At 40.1% G+C, this 20,185-nt stretch overlaps 1 protein-coding gene across 5 annotated transcripts in view; it reads right to left on the bottom strand.

Annotated features, from left to right (window-relative positions):
• casp14 (caspase 14) overlaps positions 1-20,185 on the bottom strand; it is a 34,295-nt gene that overhangs the window by 1,644 nt on the left and 12,466 nt on the right. For 4 of the 5 annotated variants that reach the window (XM_062958248.1, XM_062958249.1, XM_062958246.1 and 1 more), the window contains exons 5-8: positions 19,294-19,410; positions 17,069-17,178; positions 8,071-10,231; positions 2,239-2,357 (exon numbers count right to left, since the gene is read on the bottom strand). In XM_062958248.1, coding sequence (XP_062814318.1) covers positions 10,043-10,231; positions 17,069-17,178; positions 19,294-19,410 — 416 coding nt within the window. In that variant the 3' untranslated portion in view covers positions 2,239-2,357; positions 8,071-10,042. Of the gene's footprint in view, positions 1-2,238; positions 2,358-8,070; positions 10,232-13,964; positions 15,316-17,068; positions 17,179-19,293; positions 19,411-20,185 lie in introns of those variants that run through there. The other variant, XM_008118297.3, reaches the window with a different exon arrangement.

The following is a 20,185-nucleotide window of genomic DNA, read 5'->3' on the forward strand; positions in this document are numbered from 1 at the left end:
CTGTATTACTAGGAGCTCTTTTCCATCAAGACTGTTGTTCTCTGTTCCTTCTACTACATGGTGCCAAAAGCAAGTCCTGAAGAGTTTCTCAGTTTTCTAAGGTACAGAAGGCTCCAAGGAAGGGAGATTATCTCAACCATCCAACGACTGAAGGATGAACTTTGTCTGGTTCACTGGGACCAAGAGGGACCAACATAATACGGCATCCTGGCCATACTCTGTTATTGACAGTGAATGGTAATAGGAAACTTTATAGAATTTCAATCAGCAACTAAAGCAGTAGATCAACTCAATATCAACTACAGTAGAGTCTCACTTATCCAACGTAAACGGGCCAGCAGAACGTTGATAAGCGAATATGTTGGTTAATAAGGAGAGATTAAGAAAAAGCCTATTAAACATCAAATTAGGCTATGATTTTACAAATTAAGCACCAAAGCATCATGTTTTACAACAAATTTTAAAGAAAAAGTAGTTCAATACACAGTAATGCTATGTAGTAATTACTGTATTTACGAATTTAGCACCAAAATATCACGATGTATTGAAAACATTGACTACAAAAATGCGTTGGATAATCCAGAACGTTGGATAAGCGAGTGTTGGATAAGTGAGACTCTACTGTATTACACCTGGTACATGCTAAATGTGGCAGACCTCTTATTCCAATGCTTATATTAGTGCCTGTCACCAGTAATGGACTGGATGAGGGCAAACAATTTGAAACTTAATCCAGACAAGACAGAGGTGCTCCTGGCCAGTCAGACGGCAGACCAGGGAATAGGGATTCAGCCTGTGCTGGATGGGGTCACACTCCCTTTGAAGACAGAAGTCCACAGTTTGGGGGTCTTCCTAGACTTGGCACTGAACATACAGGCCCAGGTATCTGCGGTGGCCAGGAGGGTCTTCGCACAATTAAAACTTGTGCGACAACTACGTCTCTGTTCCTTGAGAAGCCAGATCTAGCCACAGTGATACATGCCTTAGTTACATCCCATCCCATCCTGTCATTCCAAATTAAATTACTTCATTAAAAGCTTACTTGAACAGGAGGGACTTCAGATTTCCTTCCCTGACATCTTTTTAAAAAGATGTCAGAGAAGGGGCTGTTTTAATCTCCTTGGGGAGGGAGTTCCAAAGAATATGGGCGGCCACCGAGAAGGCCCTCTCTCTTGTTGCCACCAACCGCAATGCGATTCTAGGCTGCATCAATAAAATGATAGCATCTAGATCGGGGAAAGTAACAGAACCACTTATTCTGCTGTGGTGCAAAAGAAGTGCATGATGCAGATGAAAATGCCAGCAGCAACAGCTAGATCTGAAGCAAATAGACTTTCCCCCATCCATAAATTCTCCTTCATAACTGATAGAACACTCAAGTAGTTACTATAAGGTGTAAACACTGAAAGAAAACACTAGTATTTTAAATGTCCTTTGTCTTTCTCTCATGTATTTGTTCATGATTAAAGCTCATCTTGCCAACTACACAAATTATTATTTCCTACTGAAAATTTCATTTTCCTACTGCACAAAATATCTCCATTAGAATAAGGACCAAATTTAAAAACTGCAAAGAGCAAATTCAAATGAAGCATTTCCATAAGGGAAGTTATCTTCTATTTTGTCTAGCACACTACTATTTAAATTGTGGGTGCCAAACTCTAAATGGGGTCCCCTTAGCGCAATGCTGGGGCCACAAAGTTTGACAACAGTGAAATGTTTCTGAAAGCCACATATTTACACAAATTATAAGAAATAAGGTGCAGGGGCTACAGTCGTCTCTGCAGAAAATGCTTCAGCCATTCTCCACAAAAGGAAAATCAGCCTGCTTAAGAAGCCTTGTAAATGCTGATCCATAAATGTTTGATTTATATATCTCTTCTATATACCTATATATCTGGGTCCCTGTAAACATTTCTCAGATGGAAAGGGGTAATGAGTGGAAAAAGTTAAAGAAGGCCAGGTCTAGAATACCATTTGCATGTATAATTTTTTTTAAAAGTATTGTATGCATTTTTTGCACAACTATTGCTCTAACTCATAATCAAATTTAAACAATTAATTAATTGATCAAAGCTAATATCACTATCTTAAAACCACATTTAATTTATTTTTGTAGCTTGTAGTTATATTCAAGGTCACGTGAGGCTAATGCCTACTGAATAATATAAATATGGAAAGGAAGGATTTTCTATTCTTTATGTAGAATTGTCCTTCACATATTATAGAGTTTCTTACCTTTAGTGCTCTCCAGCTTGTTTCGCTTCCAATCTGGATGGCTATCTGTCCATCTGCTTTATTTTACAGTCAGCACTCTGACTGGATATGCTGTTAAGAAACGATTTCATCATGGCAAGCTTAGGAAAGAAAACAAATGCTTCTTCAGAAGATCTTACCTAAGCGAACCACATCTTTGTGGTATAGTCCACACACGTTACATTGACTTGAGAAAATGCAGCATGACTTGACCATCAAATGACATGACTTGACCATCAAATCCTCTGAAGAGTGAATCTTGTGAAAACAGGTCCACTGACAGAAAAGAGGGCCACATTTTTAGTTATGAAATCAATTGTTATTATTTTAGTATCACCAAGTAGATGTCCTTGTAAAATTTTCCTTTTCAAGTACTAAAGCAACCTGACTGAACTGGGGACCATGCACCATTATTTCAGGGAGGATTGCTATGCGAGATGCATCTACGCTGTAAAATTAATGCAGCTTGACACCACTTTAACTGTTTTTTTCTTCATGTCAGGAACGATATGAGAAACTGCACGTCGCTTCTGGTGTGAGAGAATTGGCCGTCTGCAAGGAAGTTGCCCAGGGGACGCCCGGATGTTTTGCTGTTTTAACATCTTTGTGGGAGCCTTCTTTCACGTCCCCGCATGGGGAGCTGGGGCTGACAGAGGGAGCTCATCTGCGATCTCCGCAGGTTAGCAGTCCTGCCAGCACAAGGGTTTAACCCATTGTGCCACTGGGGTCTTCACTTTAACTGCTTAAAGCTATGGAATCCTGGAAGATATAAGTTTGGTGACGCAATAGCACTCTTTGCCAGGGATGGCTAAAGACCTGGAAAAACTACAACTCCCAAGATGCCATAAGATTGAAATGTGGCATTTAAAATGGTACCAAACTGCTTCATTTTAATATTGTTGAAACTAGGACACACTTGATTAAAATTGTAGGAAAAGAGACAGTGGAATAAGCTGCCTTGGAGGGTGGAAGAGTCTCATTTTCTGGAGGTGTTTAAACAGAGGCTGGATGGTTATCTGTCAAGAGGGCTCTGTTTGTGTTTTCCTGCATGGCAGGGAGTTGGACTCGATGGCCCTTGTGGTCTCCTCGAACACTATGATTCAACTGAGAAAATACTTTAATGTTTAATAAATAGAGCAGTGGTTCCCAACCTGTGATCCATGGACTACTAGTGGTCCCCAAGAACTAAAATTTGGTCAGCGGCCTCACTGTTACTACACTGGTGCAACATGAGCTCGTTCACGCGGGTCTCGTGAAACCCGGTTATAGTGCCAAGACAATGGGGATGTTGGGAGGGGAGAGGCTGACTACCCATATAAGGCATGACAAGCCTCCTGACTACTGCTTCTCCTACTCCCTCCCTGAGCGTAGCCATTCCATGTGGGAATGGGAGTGCCTTGGTGTCTTCATTTGTAGGCCTGTTCCTGGGGTTATTTGGGGTGCTGATTCAGAAAATTGCATTGGATAGATCACATCAGCTCTAGATTATTAAATATGGTTTTCTGTGGGCAAGCAGATGGTGATTACTGGATAGCATATGTTCTGTATGAGCTGATGTGGTCTATCCAATGCAATTTTCTGAATCAGCACTCCAAATAACCAAACTGAATCTAAAGTTGACCAAAAACTGATTCGTAACCCTTTTGGTACTAATGTTGGTTCTATGCAAATATCATATATAACACATTAGCAGCATCAGGGATTTTAATACCATAGTTTCCAACTCCTTTAGAAGTTTTAAATATGTATACAAATAACCCAATATTATTTCACTTAGAATTTCAGTTTTGAAACTGTGGAATCTTGAAAAAAAAATTGGCTATAATTCATGATTACTCTTGAGCATCTTTTTGCATTACATTTGGTCCCTAGAGTTTATTTTTGTGCAGCATTGCTATTGCTGATCTGCAAATGATTTGTAAGAGGAAAAGAAAAAGCGTTTTGTTTTTTAATGACAATCCTTTTTACTTAATAAGGGGCAAATTTTATTAGGTAATCTAACCGATTAGCATGATAATGGTAAAACAGATGCAAATTTTTCCAGGACAGACCTAGTCAACATTGGTGAAAAATCTTGTCGCTCTCTACATCATGAGTCTGTAACTGCACCCAGCTATGATCACATTTTGTGCAGGGAATAACCAAATAAAACAACAAATTACAATAGACCAGCAATATTGTGGGTACACACACTATGGCAGCTATATATTAAATAATGTAATATTTTGAATATTAATATATAAGATAAAATAATGTACTTAAAATGTATTTGTTTTATTAACTTGTCTATCTCTCACCTCTTATCACAAAATGTCAGGCTGTACAATAAAATCAACAATAATTTAAAACAGCAAAAACTATTGGGAGAGCTAAATTATAAATTTACAACTTAGCTTTGAAATAAGGAATATTTCAAATTGAAGATAACACATACTAGCCTCATTAATATAAGACTGAAAAATAGTTTCAAATAACTTGACAAAAAACTCTGGAAAATATGATCTAAATCTTATTAGTAGACTTAACTTGGACAGAACCACTGAAATAATTAGATTAAGCCAAATGTTGACAAATCATTAAGTAATTTACTGAATGGATTTATGGGATAGTTGAGATCAAGCAACATTATTTCAGCCACAAATTTAATTATGTATATTGTTCTTTTTGTGTGCCTTCAATTCATTTCTGACTTATGGTGACTCTAGAGCAAACTAGTTGTCATTCTAGAATCATAGAATCATAGAATAGTAGAGTTGGAAGAGACCTCAAGGGCCATCTAGTCCAACCCCCCGCTAAGAAGCAGGAAATCGCATTCAAAGCACCCCCGACAGATGGCCATCCAGCCTCTGCTTAAAAGCTTCCAAAGAAGGTGCCTCCACCACATTCCGGGGGAGAGAGTTCCACTGCCGAACAGCCCTCACAGTGAGGAAGTTCTTCCTGATGTTCAGGTGGAATCTCCTTTCCTGTAGTTTGAAGCCATTGTTCCGTGTCCTAGTCTGCAGGGCAGCAGAAAATAAGCTTGCTCCCTCCTCCCTATGACTTCCCCTCACATATTTGTACATGGCTATCATGTCTCCTCTCAGCCTTCTCTTCTGCAGGCTAAACATGCCCAGCTCTTTAAGCCTCTCCTCATAGGGCTTGTTCTCCAGACCCTTAATCATTTTAGTTGCCCTCCTCTGGACGCTTTCCAGCTTGTCAGCATCTCCCTTCATCTGCGGTGCCCAAAACTGGACACAGTATTCCAGGTGTGGTCTGACCAAGGCAGAATAGAGGGGGAGCATGACTTCCCTGGATCTAGACGTTATTCCCCTATTGATGCAGGCCAAAATCCCATTGGCTTTTTTAGCTGCCGCATCACATTGTAGGCTCATGTTTAACTTGTTGTCCACGAGGACTCCAAGATCTTTTTTGCACACACTGCTGTCAAGCCAGGCGTCCCCCATTCTGTATCTTTGATTTCCATTTTTTCTGCCGAAGTGAAGTATTTTGCATTTGTCTCTGTTGAACTTCATTTTGTTAGTTTCGGCCCATCTCTCTAGTCTGTCAAGATCGTTTTGAATTCTGCTCCTGTCTTCTGGAGTGTTAGCTATCCCTCCGAGTTTGGTGTCATCTGCAAACTTGATGATCGTGCCTTCTAACCCTTCGTCTAAGTCGTTAATAAAGATGTTGAACAGAACCGGGCCCAGGACGGAGCCCTGCGGCACTCCACTTGTCACTTCTTTCCATGATGAAGACGACGCATTGGTGAGCACCCTTTGGGTTCGTTCGCTTAGCCAATTACAGATCCACCTAACCGTAGTTTTGTCTAGCCCACATTTTACTAGTTTGTTTGCCAGAAGGTCGTGGGGGACTTTGTCGAAGGCCTTACTGAAATCTAGATATGCTACATCCACGGCATTCCCTGTATCGACCCAACTCGTAACTCTATCGAAAAAAGAGATCAGATTAGTCTGGCATGACTTGTTTTTGGTAAATCCGTGTTGACTATTAGCAATGACCGCATTTGTTTCTAAGTGTTTGCAGACCACTTCCTTAATGATCTTTTCCAGAATCTTGCCTGGTATTGATGTGAGGCTGACCGGACGGTAATTGTTTGGGTCGTTCTTTTTTCCCTTCTTGAAGATAGGGACCACATTCGCCCTCCTCCAATCTGCTGGGACTTCTCCTGTTCTCCAAGAACTCTCGAAGATGATTGCCAGTGGTTCTGAAATAACTTCCGCTAGTTCCTTCAATACTCTTGGATGTAGCTGATCTGGCCCTGGGGACTTGAATTCGTTTAGAGTGGCCAGGTGTTCCTGGACAACTTGTTTCCCTATTTGGGGTTGGATTTCCCCCAATCCTTCGTCCATTCCATGTTGCTGAGGTTGAAGATGGCTTTCTTTTTGTGAGAAGACCGAGGCAAAGAAGGCATTAAGCAGTTCTGCCTTTTCCCTATCCCCTGTCACCATCACCCCATCTACTCCTTGCAGTGGCCCTATCGCCTCCTTTTTCTTCCTTTTTCTACCAACATAAGCAAAAAAACCTTTTTTGTTGTTTTTTATGTCCCTGGCAAGCCTGAGCTCATTTTGCGCTTTAGCCTTGCGAACCTTTTCCCTACAGGAGTTGGCTATACGTTTGAATTCTTCTTTGGTGATTTCTCCCCTTTTCCACTTCTTGTGCATGTCACTTTTGAGCTTTAGCTCAGTTAGAAGTTCTTTGGACATCCATTCTGGCTTCTTTGCACTTGTCTTATTTTTCTTCTTTGTTGGCACTGTTTGCATTTGCGCCTTGAGTATTTCACTTTTGAAAAACTCCCATCCATGCTTAACTCCCTTGTTTTTTAATATCGGCGTCCATGGAATGCCGCTCAGTAATTCCTTCATTTTTTGGAAGTCAGCTCTCTTAAAGTCCAGAATGCGTGTTTGACTTGTCTTAGTTTCAGCATTCCTTTGTATTGCAAACTGCAGGAGCACATGGTCACTTGCCCCTAAGGATCCAACCACTTCAACTGTATTGATCAGGTCTTCCACATTTGTTAAGATTAGATCAAGAGTTGCTGATCCCCTTGTTGCCTCTTCTACCTTCTGGACCATAAAATTATCTGCAAGGCAAGTGAGGAATTTGTTGGACTTTGTACTCTTGGCTGAGTTTGTTTTCCAGCAGATATCGGGATAATTGAAATCGCCCATGACTACTATATCTCTTCTTTGTGCCTGTTTGGTCAGCTGTTGACAGAAGGCTTCATCAAGTCCTTCATCCTGACTCGGAGGTCTGTAGTAGACACCCACGACAAGATCTTTTTGAGTCCCGGTTCCCTTGATTCTTATCCAGATGCTTTCAAGCTGGTTTCCCGGATTACAGTCTTGCATTTCTTCTGCAACGTAGCTGTTTTTGACATATAAAGCTACTCCCCCTCCTCTCCCCTTTGTTCTATTTATGTGAAAGAGGTTATAGCCCTCAATGGTTAAATTCCAGTGATGGGAGTCATCCCACCAGGTTTCAGTGATGCCTATGACATCGTATGTGTGGTGCTGTGCTAGGAGTTGGAGTTCGTCTTGCTTATTTCCCATGCTCTGAGCATTAGTGTAAAGACATGTAAGCCCCTGTGACCTCCCCTCGAACTGTTTATTTGGGATTATTGTGCTCTCTGTACTTGGTCCTTGCTGTGTTTGTGCAGCCCTCCTTTTAGCCTTTCGGCGGTTCCCTGTGGTCGTGGGTAATATAGTGTTCGCCAGGCTGTTGTTCCCCTCCCCCAGTGGATTTAGTTTAAAGTGCGCCTGATGAGGTTTGTGAGTCTGTGTGCAAAAAGATGTTTTCCTACTTCTCTATACTTACTGTGTCATTCGAAAACTGCAGAAGGCAGGATGGTCTTATCACAGATTTAGATCTTCATCATCTGAGAAAGCTTTGAGTATTCTCTTTGCTTTGCCTTCTTCAAAGGCACTGTATCAAAACTGTGTAAACACAAATCCTATCCAGACATGTGATTTTAATTTAAGTTTGCAGCCCAATAGTGGAATTTTAACCTTTCAACTAGTCTGCACTATCAGATGATAGTGGTGCTCTGTGGGTGAGAAATATTTTGACTAATCATTTGTGTTCTGCTGAGAGGGACCACGCCTGGCTTAAAAAAAAAAAGCTTGAAAAAGACTGCAATTTCCCAAATCATCCAGTCAGAATGGAAACTTGGTATGTTTGCTGAGATATTCAAGCTTCAAGTCCCTTAGATGCTTCCCCTCTGGTGCTTCTCAATGCCCCTAGATAGTAATTTGGGAAATCATGGTGCTGAAGGTCTCATATGTAAATGAAAGATACTGAGGTTATTTATCTGACTTAAATGTCTTCAAAGAAGCTTTAGCTTCCCCCATAAAGTAGAGGGTGTTTCCTTTGCAAACCACACTTGAATGCTCTTCAGTAAATGTTTTGTATAATATGCTTTAGTACTTCATGATTTCTGGTAATCATTAAAAATCAAGAACCCACACAAAGTTGTGATTGTACCACATGATACACCTTTCACTTATAAAAGATGGAAATGAAATGTATCCAGGTTAACACTTTTTTTCAGCGCCAGATATAATAGCTGAGCCCCATGATCAAACAGAATCATGAATTCATTTTGGAACAATCCAAATTATATACCTAGATGCAAAACCGGATCATGGTGTTTGGAGCCCTGGAAAGGTTTGAAAAACAGGCCCCCACTTCACACATGTACGAGTTCCTATATTGGAGAGCCAACTTCATGCCGGAGTAGCTTCAGTCAACATTATGATGCAGCAGCTAAAAAAGCCAGAGAGATTCCAGGCTGCACATTGGTGTTCAGATCAAGGGAAGCAAATAATAACAGTATTCTGCTTTGGTCAGGCATCACCTGGAATACTAACGAACTATAATACAGTAGAGTCTCACTTATCCAACATAAATGGGCCAGCAGAACGTTGGATAAGCAAATATGTTGGATAATAAGGAGGCATTAAGAAAAAGCCTATTAAACATCAAATTAGTTTATGATTTTACAAATTAAGCACCAAAACATCATGTTATACAACAAATTTGACAGAAAAAGTAGTTCAATACTCAATAATGCTATGTAATAATTACTGTATTTATGAATTTAGCACCAAAATATCACAATATATTGAAACATTGACTACAAAAATGCGTTGGATAATCCAGAACGTTGGATAAGTAAGACTCTACTGTATGTCCAGAGAAAGGCAACCAAAATGGTTAAAGGTCTGGAAGTCAAGGCCAATGAGGAGTATTTTAGGGAGCTGGGTATGTTTAGCTTGGAGAAGAGAAGGTTGAGAAGGAACATGATATCCATGTATAGATATTTGAAAGGATGTCATATTAAGAAGCAAACAGTCTTGTTTTCTGCCGCTCCACAGACTAGGATATGAAGCAATTGACTGAAATTGCAGAAATAGAAATTCAACCTAAACATTAGAAGTTACGTCTTGTCGGTAAGAACTGTTCAACAGTGGAATACACTGCCTTGGAGTGTGGTGGAATCTCCATCTCTGGAGGTTTTAAAGTAGCGGTTGAATGGCCATATCTTAGGAGTAGTTTGAATGTGAGTTCCTGCATGGCAGAGGATTTGACTGGATTTTATTTATTTCTTTATGTGTCATATTTATACCCCGCTCTTCTCACCTCAAAGGGGACTCAGAGCGGCTCACATATATATTTGCAACAATTCGATGCCATACAAACATACATCAGCAAATAACTGTACATGAAAAACAAACCACTAAAAACATATCAAACATTAAAATCAATTTTAAAATCACGTAATCCAGTATCATAGTTCAAGGTTGTTCCAGTTATTATTGCACCATTCCATATTCACATTATTGCATTGAAGACTTTTATCCAAAAGCTTGGTTCCACATTCAGTTTTTTTTTCTTGGATCGATCTGATTTCATTAGGGAGTTCCACAGCTGAGAGGCCACCACTGAGAAGGCCATCTCTTGGTCCTGTCAACTGCACCTGTGAAGAAGGTGGGACCAAAATCAGGGCCTCCCCAGACAATCTTAACCTTTAAGATGGTTCATTGAGGGAGATGCGTTTGGACAGGTAAGCTGGGGCAGAACTGTTTAGGACTGTATAGGCCAAAGCCAGCACTCTGAATTGTGCTCAGTAGTAGACTGGCAGCCAGAATGCTATCGAGCTTTTGTGGTCCCTCCCAGCTCTCTGTGAATTTGGATGCGTTGCTGAGCTCGCCTCTTTCACACTAGAGGGAAGGGGTGCTGTGGTCCTCCTCCTTGTTTGCCTGGTACAGTAGAGTCTCACTAATCCAAGCCTCGCTTATCCAAGCCTCTGGATAATCCAAGCCATTTTTGTAGTCAATGTTTCCAATATATCGTGATATTTTGGTGCTAAATTCGTAAATACAGTAATTACAACATAACATTACTGCGTATTGAACTACTTTTTCTGTTAAATTTGTTGTATAACATGAAGTTTTGGTGCTTAATTTGTAAAATCATAACCTAATTTGATGTTTAATAGGCTTTTCCTTGATCAGTCCTTATAATCCAAGATATTCGCTTATCCAAGCTTCTGCCGGCCCGTTTAGCTTGGATTAGTGAGACTCTACTGTAGTTGGCAGGACCAAGACAAGCATTTCAGAGCTAACAACACCAACATGCCACCCACCTCTTCGGTTATGCTGCACTTGGGAAATGGTTCATGCTAGGTAGTAAGCTTTACCAACTTTGGGGGAATGTGCAGAAGAAATGTCTGCATGACCCTTCTTAGGAGCATTTCTTTCTTGACAACAATACAATATGGTAAGATAAGTGTGTGTGTCTGCACAGCACCATCACCTTCATGGGGCTCCTAGCAAGAGTCCCTTAGAGCATTTGGTTCTAAGGAACCACTGACAATTCACTTTTGTCCATATGTCAAGAACTGTTTCCTGAACACAACTGTAGACTGGCTGAAAACTGTATTTGGGTGCGAGGTTCTTTCAAGTGAGTGTGCCCACACCAAGTATAACCCAAATATCTAGTTAGGAAAATTGATCTAAATGTGTACCTAACAGTACCTAACACCTGGGCCATTGAAATCTATATGCATATGCAGATATGTGTATATGCAAGCACTCAATATAGATGAATCATATTTGGCTCAATGCTGTCTTTGGTCATAAGGTGCTGCCAATTGTGTATATTCGCCCCAACAGTTGCAAAACAACATGTGAAATAAGGAACTGGATTCAGTTTACTGACTGGATTGTTTCAAACATTTACACAAATAATGAACTAGGAAGGAATAATTACTGTTACTTTACTTATTTTTGGCTACTTCCCTCTTTTTGGTAGCTGGTGTATGCCATCCTGATGTCTATTGTTACTTTTATCAGATTTAGTGCTGGCCATGAATGAGATACACAGTGCGAGTCAGACAGCAAAATCCAAAAAACACGCTTGTTGTGACACGCTGACCAAAAGACACAAAATACATCCCAATATCTTTTGAAGCCCACAGGTTTCATCATCATAGAAAGATGGTAAAAAACATGGAGAAGGAAAGTGTGTCTAGCCTGAGATGTTTGCTTAGCGATGACCTCAAGCAATCTGTGGCTTATGACTAATTTCTGAAAAAATGTTTTGAAGGCATAACATTTAACTACTAGAAAGGCTAAAGCTAGAGGTAGCTTACTCTCTGAAGTTTTTACCACCACCATTGGGAAAAGCAATCTGAATTTGGCCATAACTGGCATACTTACCACTTACATTGCATCTGTTCATCTCCAGAACTGTATCCACTGCAGAATTATAGCAGTTTGACACCACACTTGATTTTGGGGATTTGTAGTTCTGTGAGATATTTATCCTTCCCTGTCAAAGAACTCTGCTTCCACAACAAACGACTAATCTCAGGATCCCAGAAGAAGTTATGATAAATAAAGTGGTAGCAAACTATTATAATTCTAGTGTGGATGGGAGGCAGGTCTAACAAAGCAGACACTTCTTAGAGCCATTCTACTCTGTCTAAAAAGTGATTTTGTCTCAAGAGGACAGATATCTATCTATGCACACACATCTCAACGTCCAAATGAATTTGGACATCTCTGTGTGTGTTTATATGTATCTACACAAATGCATTTGAGGTGTCCCTCTAAAAATACAGTCTTACAATTACAAGTAGCCCGTTGATGGCAACCACAAGGCTGAAAATGAGTTTGACACCTCTGATGCAAGTAAGATTAAGATCAAGGGATCAAGATTCTGTGTTGCATTGCCACCTAGTGGAAAGGAGAATTAACAAATGGAAAAATGTGACTGACTTGTATTTGGGAAACAACAGTACAGTGAACCTACGTTCAAGCAATCAAGGGTGATGGACATTTGCCCTGTAGAATCTGTTCTGTGATTTATTGGCATAACAAGGTCTGTAAATAAAGGCTCAGGGTGCAGGTGTACATTGAGATTTCATACAGTTCATTAGTTTTTAGGACCAGACAATGGTCGCTTACATCCACTTTGGCTCCATCTACGCGAGTGGTTCCCAACCTTTTTTTGACCAGGGACCACTTTGACCAGGAACCATTCTCCAACATTAGTGTCAAAAAAGTTATGAATCAGTTTTTGGTCAATTTTAGATTTGGTTTGGTTATTTGGGGTTCCGATTCAGAAAACTGCATTGGATAGACCACATCAGCTCTAGTTTCTGATACAGAACATATGCCATCCAGTAGTTGCCATCTGCTCGCCCACAGAAAACCGTATTTAATAATCTAGAGCTGACGCAGTCTAGTCAATGCAATTTTCTGAATCAGCATTTATTTATTTATTTATTACATGCATTTATACCCTGCCCTTCTCCCCGAGGGGTCTCAGAGCGGCTTACATTCTGCCACGAGAGCCAGCAACAAGTATACTATAAAACAAAACAATTAAAACATGATAAAAAGTATACAAAAATTAAAACGCTGCAAGGCAGCGATATTGCACTATCCTCAGTCATTCAATACTGCTACAATTACAGATTTGCGACCCGATTACACCAGCCAATGAGCTTATTCGCTGAATGCCTGGGCGCAGAGCCAAGTTTTTAGTTTTCTTCTAAATCCCAGGAGGGATAGGGTTTGCCGGATATCGCTGGGGAGGGAGTTCCACAGCCGAGGAGCCACCACCGAGAAGGCCCTATCCCTCGTCCCCACCAGCCGCGCCTGCAAGGCAGGTGAGATCGAGAGCAGGGCCTCCCTGGAAGATCTTAAGGTTCTAACGGGCTCAGCAGCACAAATAATCCCAGGAACAGGCCTAAAAATGAAGACACCAAGGCGCCCCTGCTTCCAGATGCCACATGGAATGGCTCCGCTCAGGGGAAGGGAGGAGGAGAAGCAGCAGCCGTCAGGAGGCATGTTGTCACACTTTTCGTGGGTAGTCAGCCTGTCTCCTCCCATTATGTCGGCACTATAAGAGGATTTCAGAAGGCCAGTCGCTCTCATTGCAATGGTGTAGTAACGGTGAGGCTGTGGACCATATTTTAGTTCTCAGGCACCACTGGTGGTCCACGGACCATGGGTTGGGACCGACCATTTAAAGCACTTTGAAACTAGATTCAAACTATAGTGGCCAGATAACAAACTCCCACCAAAGCATGCAAAACAAAGCCCTTAATATGCATCATTGCTCTGTGGTTTGTGTCATCACCATCCAGACTTCAAATTAGTTCCAGGACTTCCTATGTAATCATTGCACAGCAAAACCACTTTCTTCAATACCAGTTTATTGGTTATACTTTTATTCTTGAAAATGCATTTTAATTCACATACATATTTTCAGTGATTAAAAAGGATAAACATAAAACACGTCTAGAAATGCTCCATGTCCAGCATAAAAGTACTGTAATTTTAAATTGGTTGTAAGACATACAAATTTCAATACCAGCAACAGGAAAAAAATGATTTATTTATATGAAAAGGCACCTGGAATTCTAAGATTCACCTGGTTTTTAGAGCAGTTTATATGGAGAAATAGTGCACTTTTGTATAAATAAATACTGTATATTAGCAAATACAAAACTATCAAGATAATGATGTTCACAAAAGTGTTCTGCACGTGATACAGTAAAGTGCAATAGAATTATTTTTAATGCCCAAGTCACAATCCCTGCAAATATTAACCATTTTAAATTAATTTTTGGATGTATAAACGTTTTCCAAATAATTTCACAAGATAGATCATGCCACTAAGTTTTCGAACATTCGATCTTGGCCATTAACAATGTCATTCCTTCTATGAGTGCTACTCAAAAGGGATGGTCTTTAAATCAGTGCCAGTTTGCAAGCCACTGGTTGCTGATCTGCAAAGTATTTATAAGAGGAAAAGAAAAAGCTATAGCTACTGGGCACAAATACAGTACTTGGACTTGGAACATTAGAAATAAAAAAATGATAGTTCTCCTCATCAATAGCCTTAGATATCTTTAATCTTATCCCTCTGCAGTCATTTTAGGTGCAATGGCATCCTAACCACATCTTGGTCTTTAGGCTGGCACAATTCTGTCTTCAGATTTCTAGAAGCTTAATCTAATCAGAAGTTTTACATGCTGGCACCTGCAATCTGAATTCCATTTTAAACTGTCTCTACCATTTTGACCAAAGGAAGCAGTATCATTACGTAATCCATAATCAAATTTAGCTTTAAAAATCAACAAGACACCTTATGTATGGACAATTGCAGCTGCCTAGATGCTTTTGACCTTTCATGACTGTCAGCATAGCTAATTGTGAAAGATTACCAGAGTTGCAAGTCAAGCACATATGGAGGTCAAAGGCTGGATCTACAGTGTCATATTATGCAGTTTGGAACTGAATTATACCGTCAGTGTATATCCATATAATGCAATTCAATGAAGCTCAATCTGAATTTTAAAGATCTATACTTATGCAGTTCCCAAAGCTGTCCATTCCCGGCTTGCACAGATATGACTGAACAACTAGATTAATCTGCTGAAAGGTACAAGGCTTTAGTAAGAGTGGATTCCATTACGATGGTTACTTTCACACTCTCTTCTTCACCTTCTAGATGAAAGTCTCTTTGAATCATCTTGCTATTGACCTGAATTAAATAGAAAATGCCACAGTGAGTGGACACTTATGTGATTACTGATGCATTTTGGCCTATCCTAATGTATTCAAATATCATAGTGTACTGTCACAAAAAGACTTTGAAACAAAAGCTCAGAACTCCAATCAGCCAAAGGAGCAGAAGTGTTATCAAGCAAAACAATACTGGCTTAACAGGAAAATATAAAGATGGTGAGGGCAGTATAAGATCACTGAATTCAGAGATGTAAATGAATTAACTACTCCACATGACAGAACATGATAAATATGTAAGAATCCTGGAGCCCAATATCCATTGAAATAAACAGAAACTTCACAAGAAATTTGATTTGTCCCTTTTCATTTCAATTCAGCTTGTGTAGGATGCATGCTGCTGCTTCATATCAAGTAACACTATAAACAAGAACCTTGCAAAGTTTTGGCTTGCAGTGCTTCTCTAGGGTCTTGGGCAGAAGTCATTCTCGGCTGTGTCTTTGGCTCCTTATAAATTAGATACTGACTAATATGGTACATCTAGGGGCAATTTTTCTGCCGCTTTAACCTTCCAGGGGGCACACAGACCTGAATCCTATCCATTTATCAGTAACCTGACTGAATACACTCTTGAATGATGAGTCAAAGCATCAATTACTTTAATAGGTGCACCCTAACAGAGACTAGAATAGGATGTTGGCCAAACACACCAGCAGATAGATTAAACCAAAAACTACAAAAGGTCAGGTGTTCACCTCTGGTTTTAAAGACCTGGTAAGTTTTGATGTTAAAATAGTTCACAGGGGAGTGTAATCTCTTTAAATGTGGACTGCCAGTAACATCAAAACTGATCAGGTTAAATGATAATTACCAGTCCTGAAAGGGGAAATCTATTCCTCCCCTTTTAAAACATTAGGGGCTGAAAGCTGTCTACATTGACCATACAAGACAGTTCCAATCTGCATTATACAGCAATGTAGGTCCAGCCTTGGAGACTGAATAAGGTTTTTAAAGTGTTTTCTTTAAATGTATGTTTCAAATAATACCTTGTGGACCTTAGTTTTTAAAGCATGTAGTGTTCCCTCACTTATCGTGGGTGTTCCGTTCTAGGACCACCTGCGATAAGCGAAAATCTGCTTAGCAGGGACTCTATATTTATTTTAATAAATATTGCATAGCCTCCCTCCCTCCCTCTTTTAATGTACAGTACGTACTGTATTAAACCATGGCCATCAAGCTGTGGAGGGCTTTGTGCATGGACCTGTAGGCGGGGCGTTGCTGCCGTCAACGCTCCGTGAGTGCCCCGCCACCACCGTCCCCGCGCGCACACCCCGCCACTGCTCCAGTAGTTCAATATGCAGTAATGTTATGTTGTAATTACTGTATTTACAAATTTAGCACCAAATATCACGATGTTTTGAAAACCTTGACTACAAAAATGCGTTGGATAATCCAGAACGTTGGATAAGCGAATGTTGGATAAGTGAGACTCTACTGTATCTGGATATAATTATTTGGACATTTTTTCCTACAGGGAATGTCTTCATTTAGTTCAAGGTTGCATAAGTGGAATTGTGCATGCAGATAGCTGTGCATTCCGGTGTGTATTCAACTGCACTATGTTGCCATTCAACACAAAGCTTGTCCGGCACAATCAATGGAATCCTGCTTCATGAACTCTTGTTTCATGCAGAGAATAATGTAGAATTTAAGTACATAAATTTATAAACACAATTCAGCCATTACTTGCATGCTGCTTCTTGTGTGCTTACCTTAGTAAAAAGATCACCAATGTGCCATTGTGTACCATGCTCTGAAAATACCTCATCCATTGCTGAAATCATTTCAGATCCTGTGTTTTCATCACGGACAGCGATATGGTCTAAGAATGAGAAAGGTGTGTTAGCTCATTCATGACTTTTTTCCAGTTTCCCCTCACAAGAGTTTAAAAGAATAATATTCTATGCATCTTTTAAAAACAATGAAAATACCATAAGTGTTCATGTTGATGTAGTAAAATTGAATGCTCCTCAACATGATTGTCTGAGCCTGGTATAGTTTTACTCAGATTCATGGAGCAGTTTGTGGCCCCAGTGACCTCCTTCTGAAATCTTGAGATGGGGTGAAGGATCCTCCTGCTTGGACCACAACCTGTGTCTGACACACACACACTGTAACTATTAGCTATGCATCTTTCAAGGTATGTTTTATCCTGTTTAAATTATGTTATTGTTAAAATTCTGGAGCTGTGCTACTTGGATGTCACCCTGAGACCTCACAATAAAAGATGGAATATAAATACCTTATTTTTATTGAAAATATAAAAAACAATGCAGCTACACAGCATTTGTGTTTTGACAGATGGAGTATGGGCTCCCTGTTGTATTCCAGCCTGCATCTGAGCTGTAAGGTAAGACTGAGGTTGGGCCTGTTCAGCCTGTGATTGTACCTGCACCTGACCTGTCAGATGAATGTGGGCTGAGGCCTGGGATTCCCATGCAGCCAGAGTTAAATGATTCTGTACAGCCAGAGTTATATGAGGCTGCTGTTCCTGACGATTCTGGGAGCAGGCATACAATGGTTTCAAGCAGACAGCTTGAACCGCATTCTTTGGGAGAGTCAAGGTCGAATTATCCCTTGGCAGATGGGCATTCCAGTCTTGATTAGAGTAATGAGGTTGACAGAAAGAAAGCAATACTTCAACAGATAAAAGAAAGAGAGGTTTTGAGAAGGAGCACACGGTTACTAATGCGAAAAGGTTTTGAAGAAACTTCCCATGGAAAGGAGACTTGATTTTAGCTTTACGATGAGCCGTTTTGAGAGTAGTTCAGAGGTGGTAACTTTGCTCATTCAAGAGGTTTGATCCTGCTTCATGAACTCTTGTTTCATGGACTCTTGCTTCATGGACTTTCATGCCTTGTTCCTGTGGATTATCATGTCATGTTCCTAAAAGCCTTGCATTTTGAATCTCTTGTTCCAGTTCATGATCCTGTTCCTTGGACTGATTTTGACTACTTTGTTTGAAGTTTATTCTTGTGTTTGGACTTCTATGGACCCTTGCTTCAAGATTTCTAAGTGTCCCGTACCTTGTGGACTATAACATTGTTTTAATGACTTTGAAACTTTGATTTGCTAATGCTCACATATTATCTTCAATAAACAGCTTGCATTGCTTATAGCCTGGGACTCCAGTGTCTTTTTAAGGTGTCTCTACAGCCTATCGGTGGCAACACTCCTCTTCATTTATTTGAACATAAGCAACATGCACAGCAGTTTGAGACAGTTTAAGAATCATAGTTCCTAGTAGTGTGGCCATTTACACATTGTCAAAACAGCTAAGATTCTAAAAGAGATTAGTTTTGCATCAAATTTTATCTATACATACAAAAACAATTTAAAACAAATCCTGTGATTTAAATAGAAACACAGTATTATTTCCCCTATAGCAGTCCCAAATAGTGGGAATGTGTGAAGAGATGGTGGGGCTTGGGAAAAAATGTATAAAAGACAAGAACAGAGGGAAGAAAGTGGTTAGACTAAAGGAATGGATGAACTAGAAAAATCTGGATTGCCATTAGATTTATCTGAAAGAAAGAAGCAATACATACTGTGAGCATATACAAGCCTGCAGGGCATTGCTTATTGATTAGCAGCCAGAGAACTGTTAACACTATCTTTATCTAGGGCTTATCTGAAGTGGAGTTCCCATTTTGGTTAGTGCTACTGAGAAATAAGTAGCTGTTTGTTTATCCAAAACTTTTCTGGGAATTTTAAAGATGCAAGCCAAGGCTTTCCAGATTCCCCTTCCAATGGAAGAGTGTCAATCTGCGACAAGGAGCCAAATATTTATGCAGTAGGTAGTAGATATAGGACTATGATTAAAATCTAATGTTTTTAAAGTGAGATGCAATTAACCCGTCACAACTTTTGCTGAATTAGAATCATTGCATTTATTCTAGTTGTGCCACTGGACATAATATGCATTACTTATTCTCACCTCTTTGAGATGAATAAACAATAAAGTAGTCGCTGACAGTGGGTAGCTTCGGTCTGCTCCATGTATCAGGCTCCACGGGCTTACCACCTGCTACTAAAGTTCCATAATCCCTTTGCTCTGGTGTCATGAGATAAAAAAAATCATTAGATCACCTAGCATAACACATTTACTGGTAATAAATTCCTACAGTTAGATGTCATGTAATTGTAGAACTTGATTCCCAGGGGGAGGGAGTTGTACATATGTATAGCTGACTGTTTTGAAAAGGGGGTATTTCATGTATGCATATGTCATATGTGCAAAAAAAACTATTTATGTCAGAATTGTTTTGTATGTATTTGAGTGGGATGTGCTTTTTCTGTAAATGGATGGAGTGGTTGTGTTAGTGGGATGGCGATGCTATGCATGAGAGAGAGGGCGGCATGTGTGCATGAGAAAATATGGGGTGTTAGTGTGACTGTGGTGCTAATTAGTTTTAAGATTTCACTTTAATTGTCATGTTCCCATCCTATGGAATCCTGGGATTAGGGAAGGGTATTTGGAATTCTCTGCCAGAAAAATCTAGCATGTCTCCAAATTATAGTTCTCAGGATTCCAGAGGATGTAGCCGCTGGAATCATGGTGTTATAACTGTGCATAGTCAGCCCTCCATATTCACCGGGATAAAGGGCACATGACCCCTGTGAAAACAGAAAGATGCAAAAAGAAAGAAAGAAAAGAAATGGCTATGTTTTTGTCTGAGAAAACACATCTCTGGGAATTTGCAGATGTTCCAGCATGACTTTATAGTTAACTTCCACTGGAAGTAGTCCATGGAACCACATTGGAGGACACTGAGCTTCCTAGAGAGGTGTTCTCTGTAGAAATCACTAGACTTTCCTCCACCATGATT

Source organism: Anolis carolinensis, chromosome 6 (genome assembly GCF_035594765.1).
Source record: "Anolis carolinensis isolate JA03-04 chromosome 6, rAnoCar3.1.pri, whole genome shotgun sequence".
NCBI classification, from domain to species: domain Eukaryota; kingdom Metazoa; phylum Chordata; class Lepidosauria; order Squamata; family Dactyloidae; genus Anolis; species Anolis carolinensis.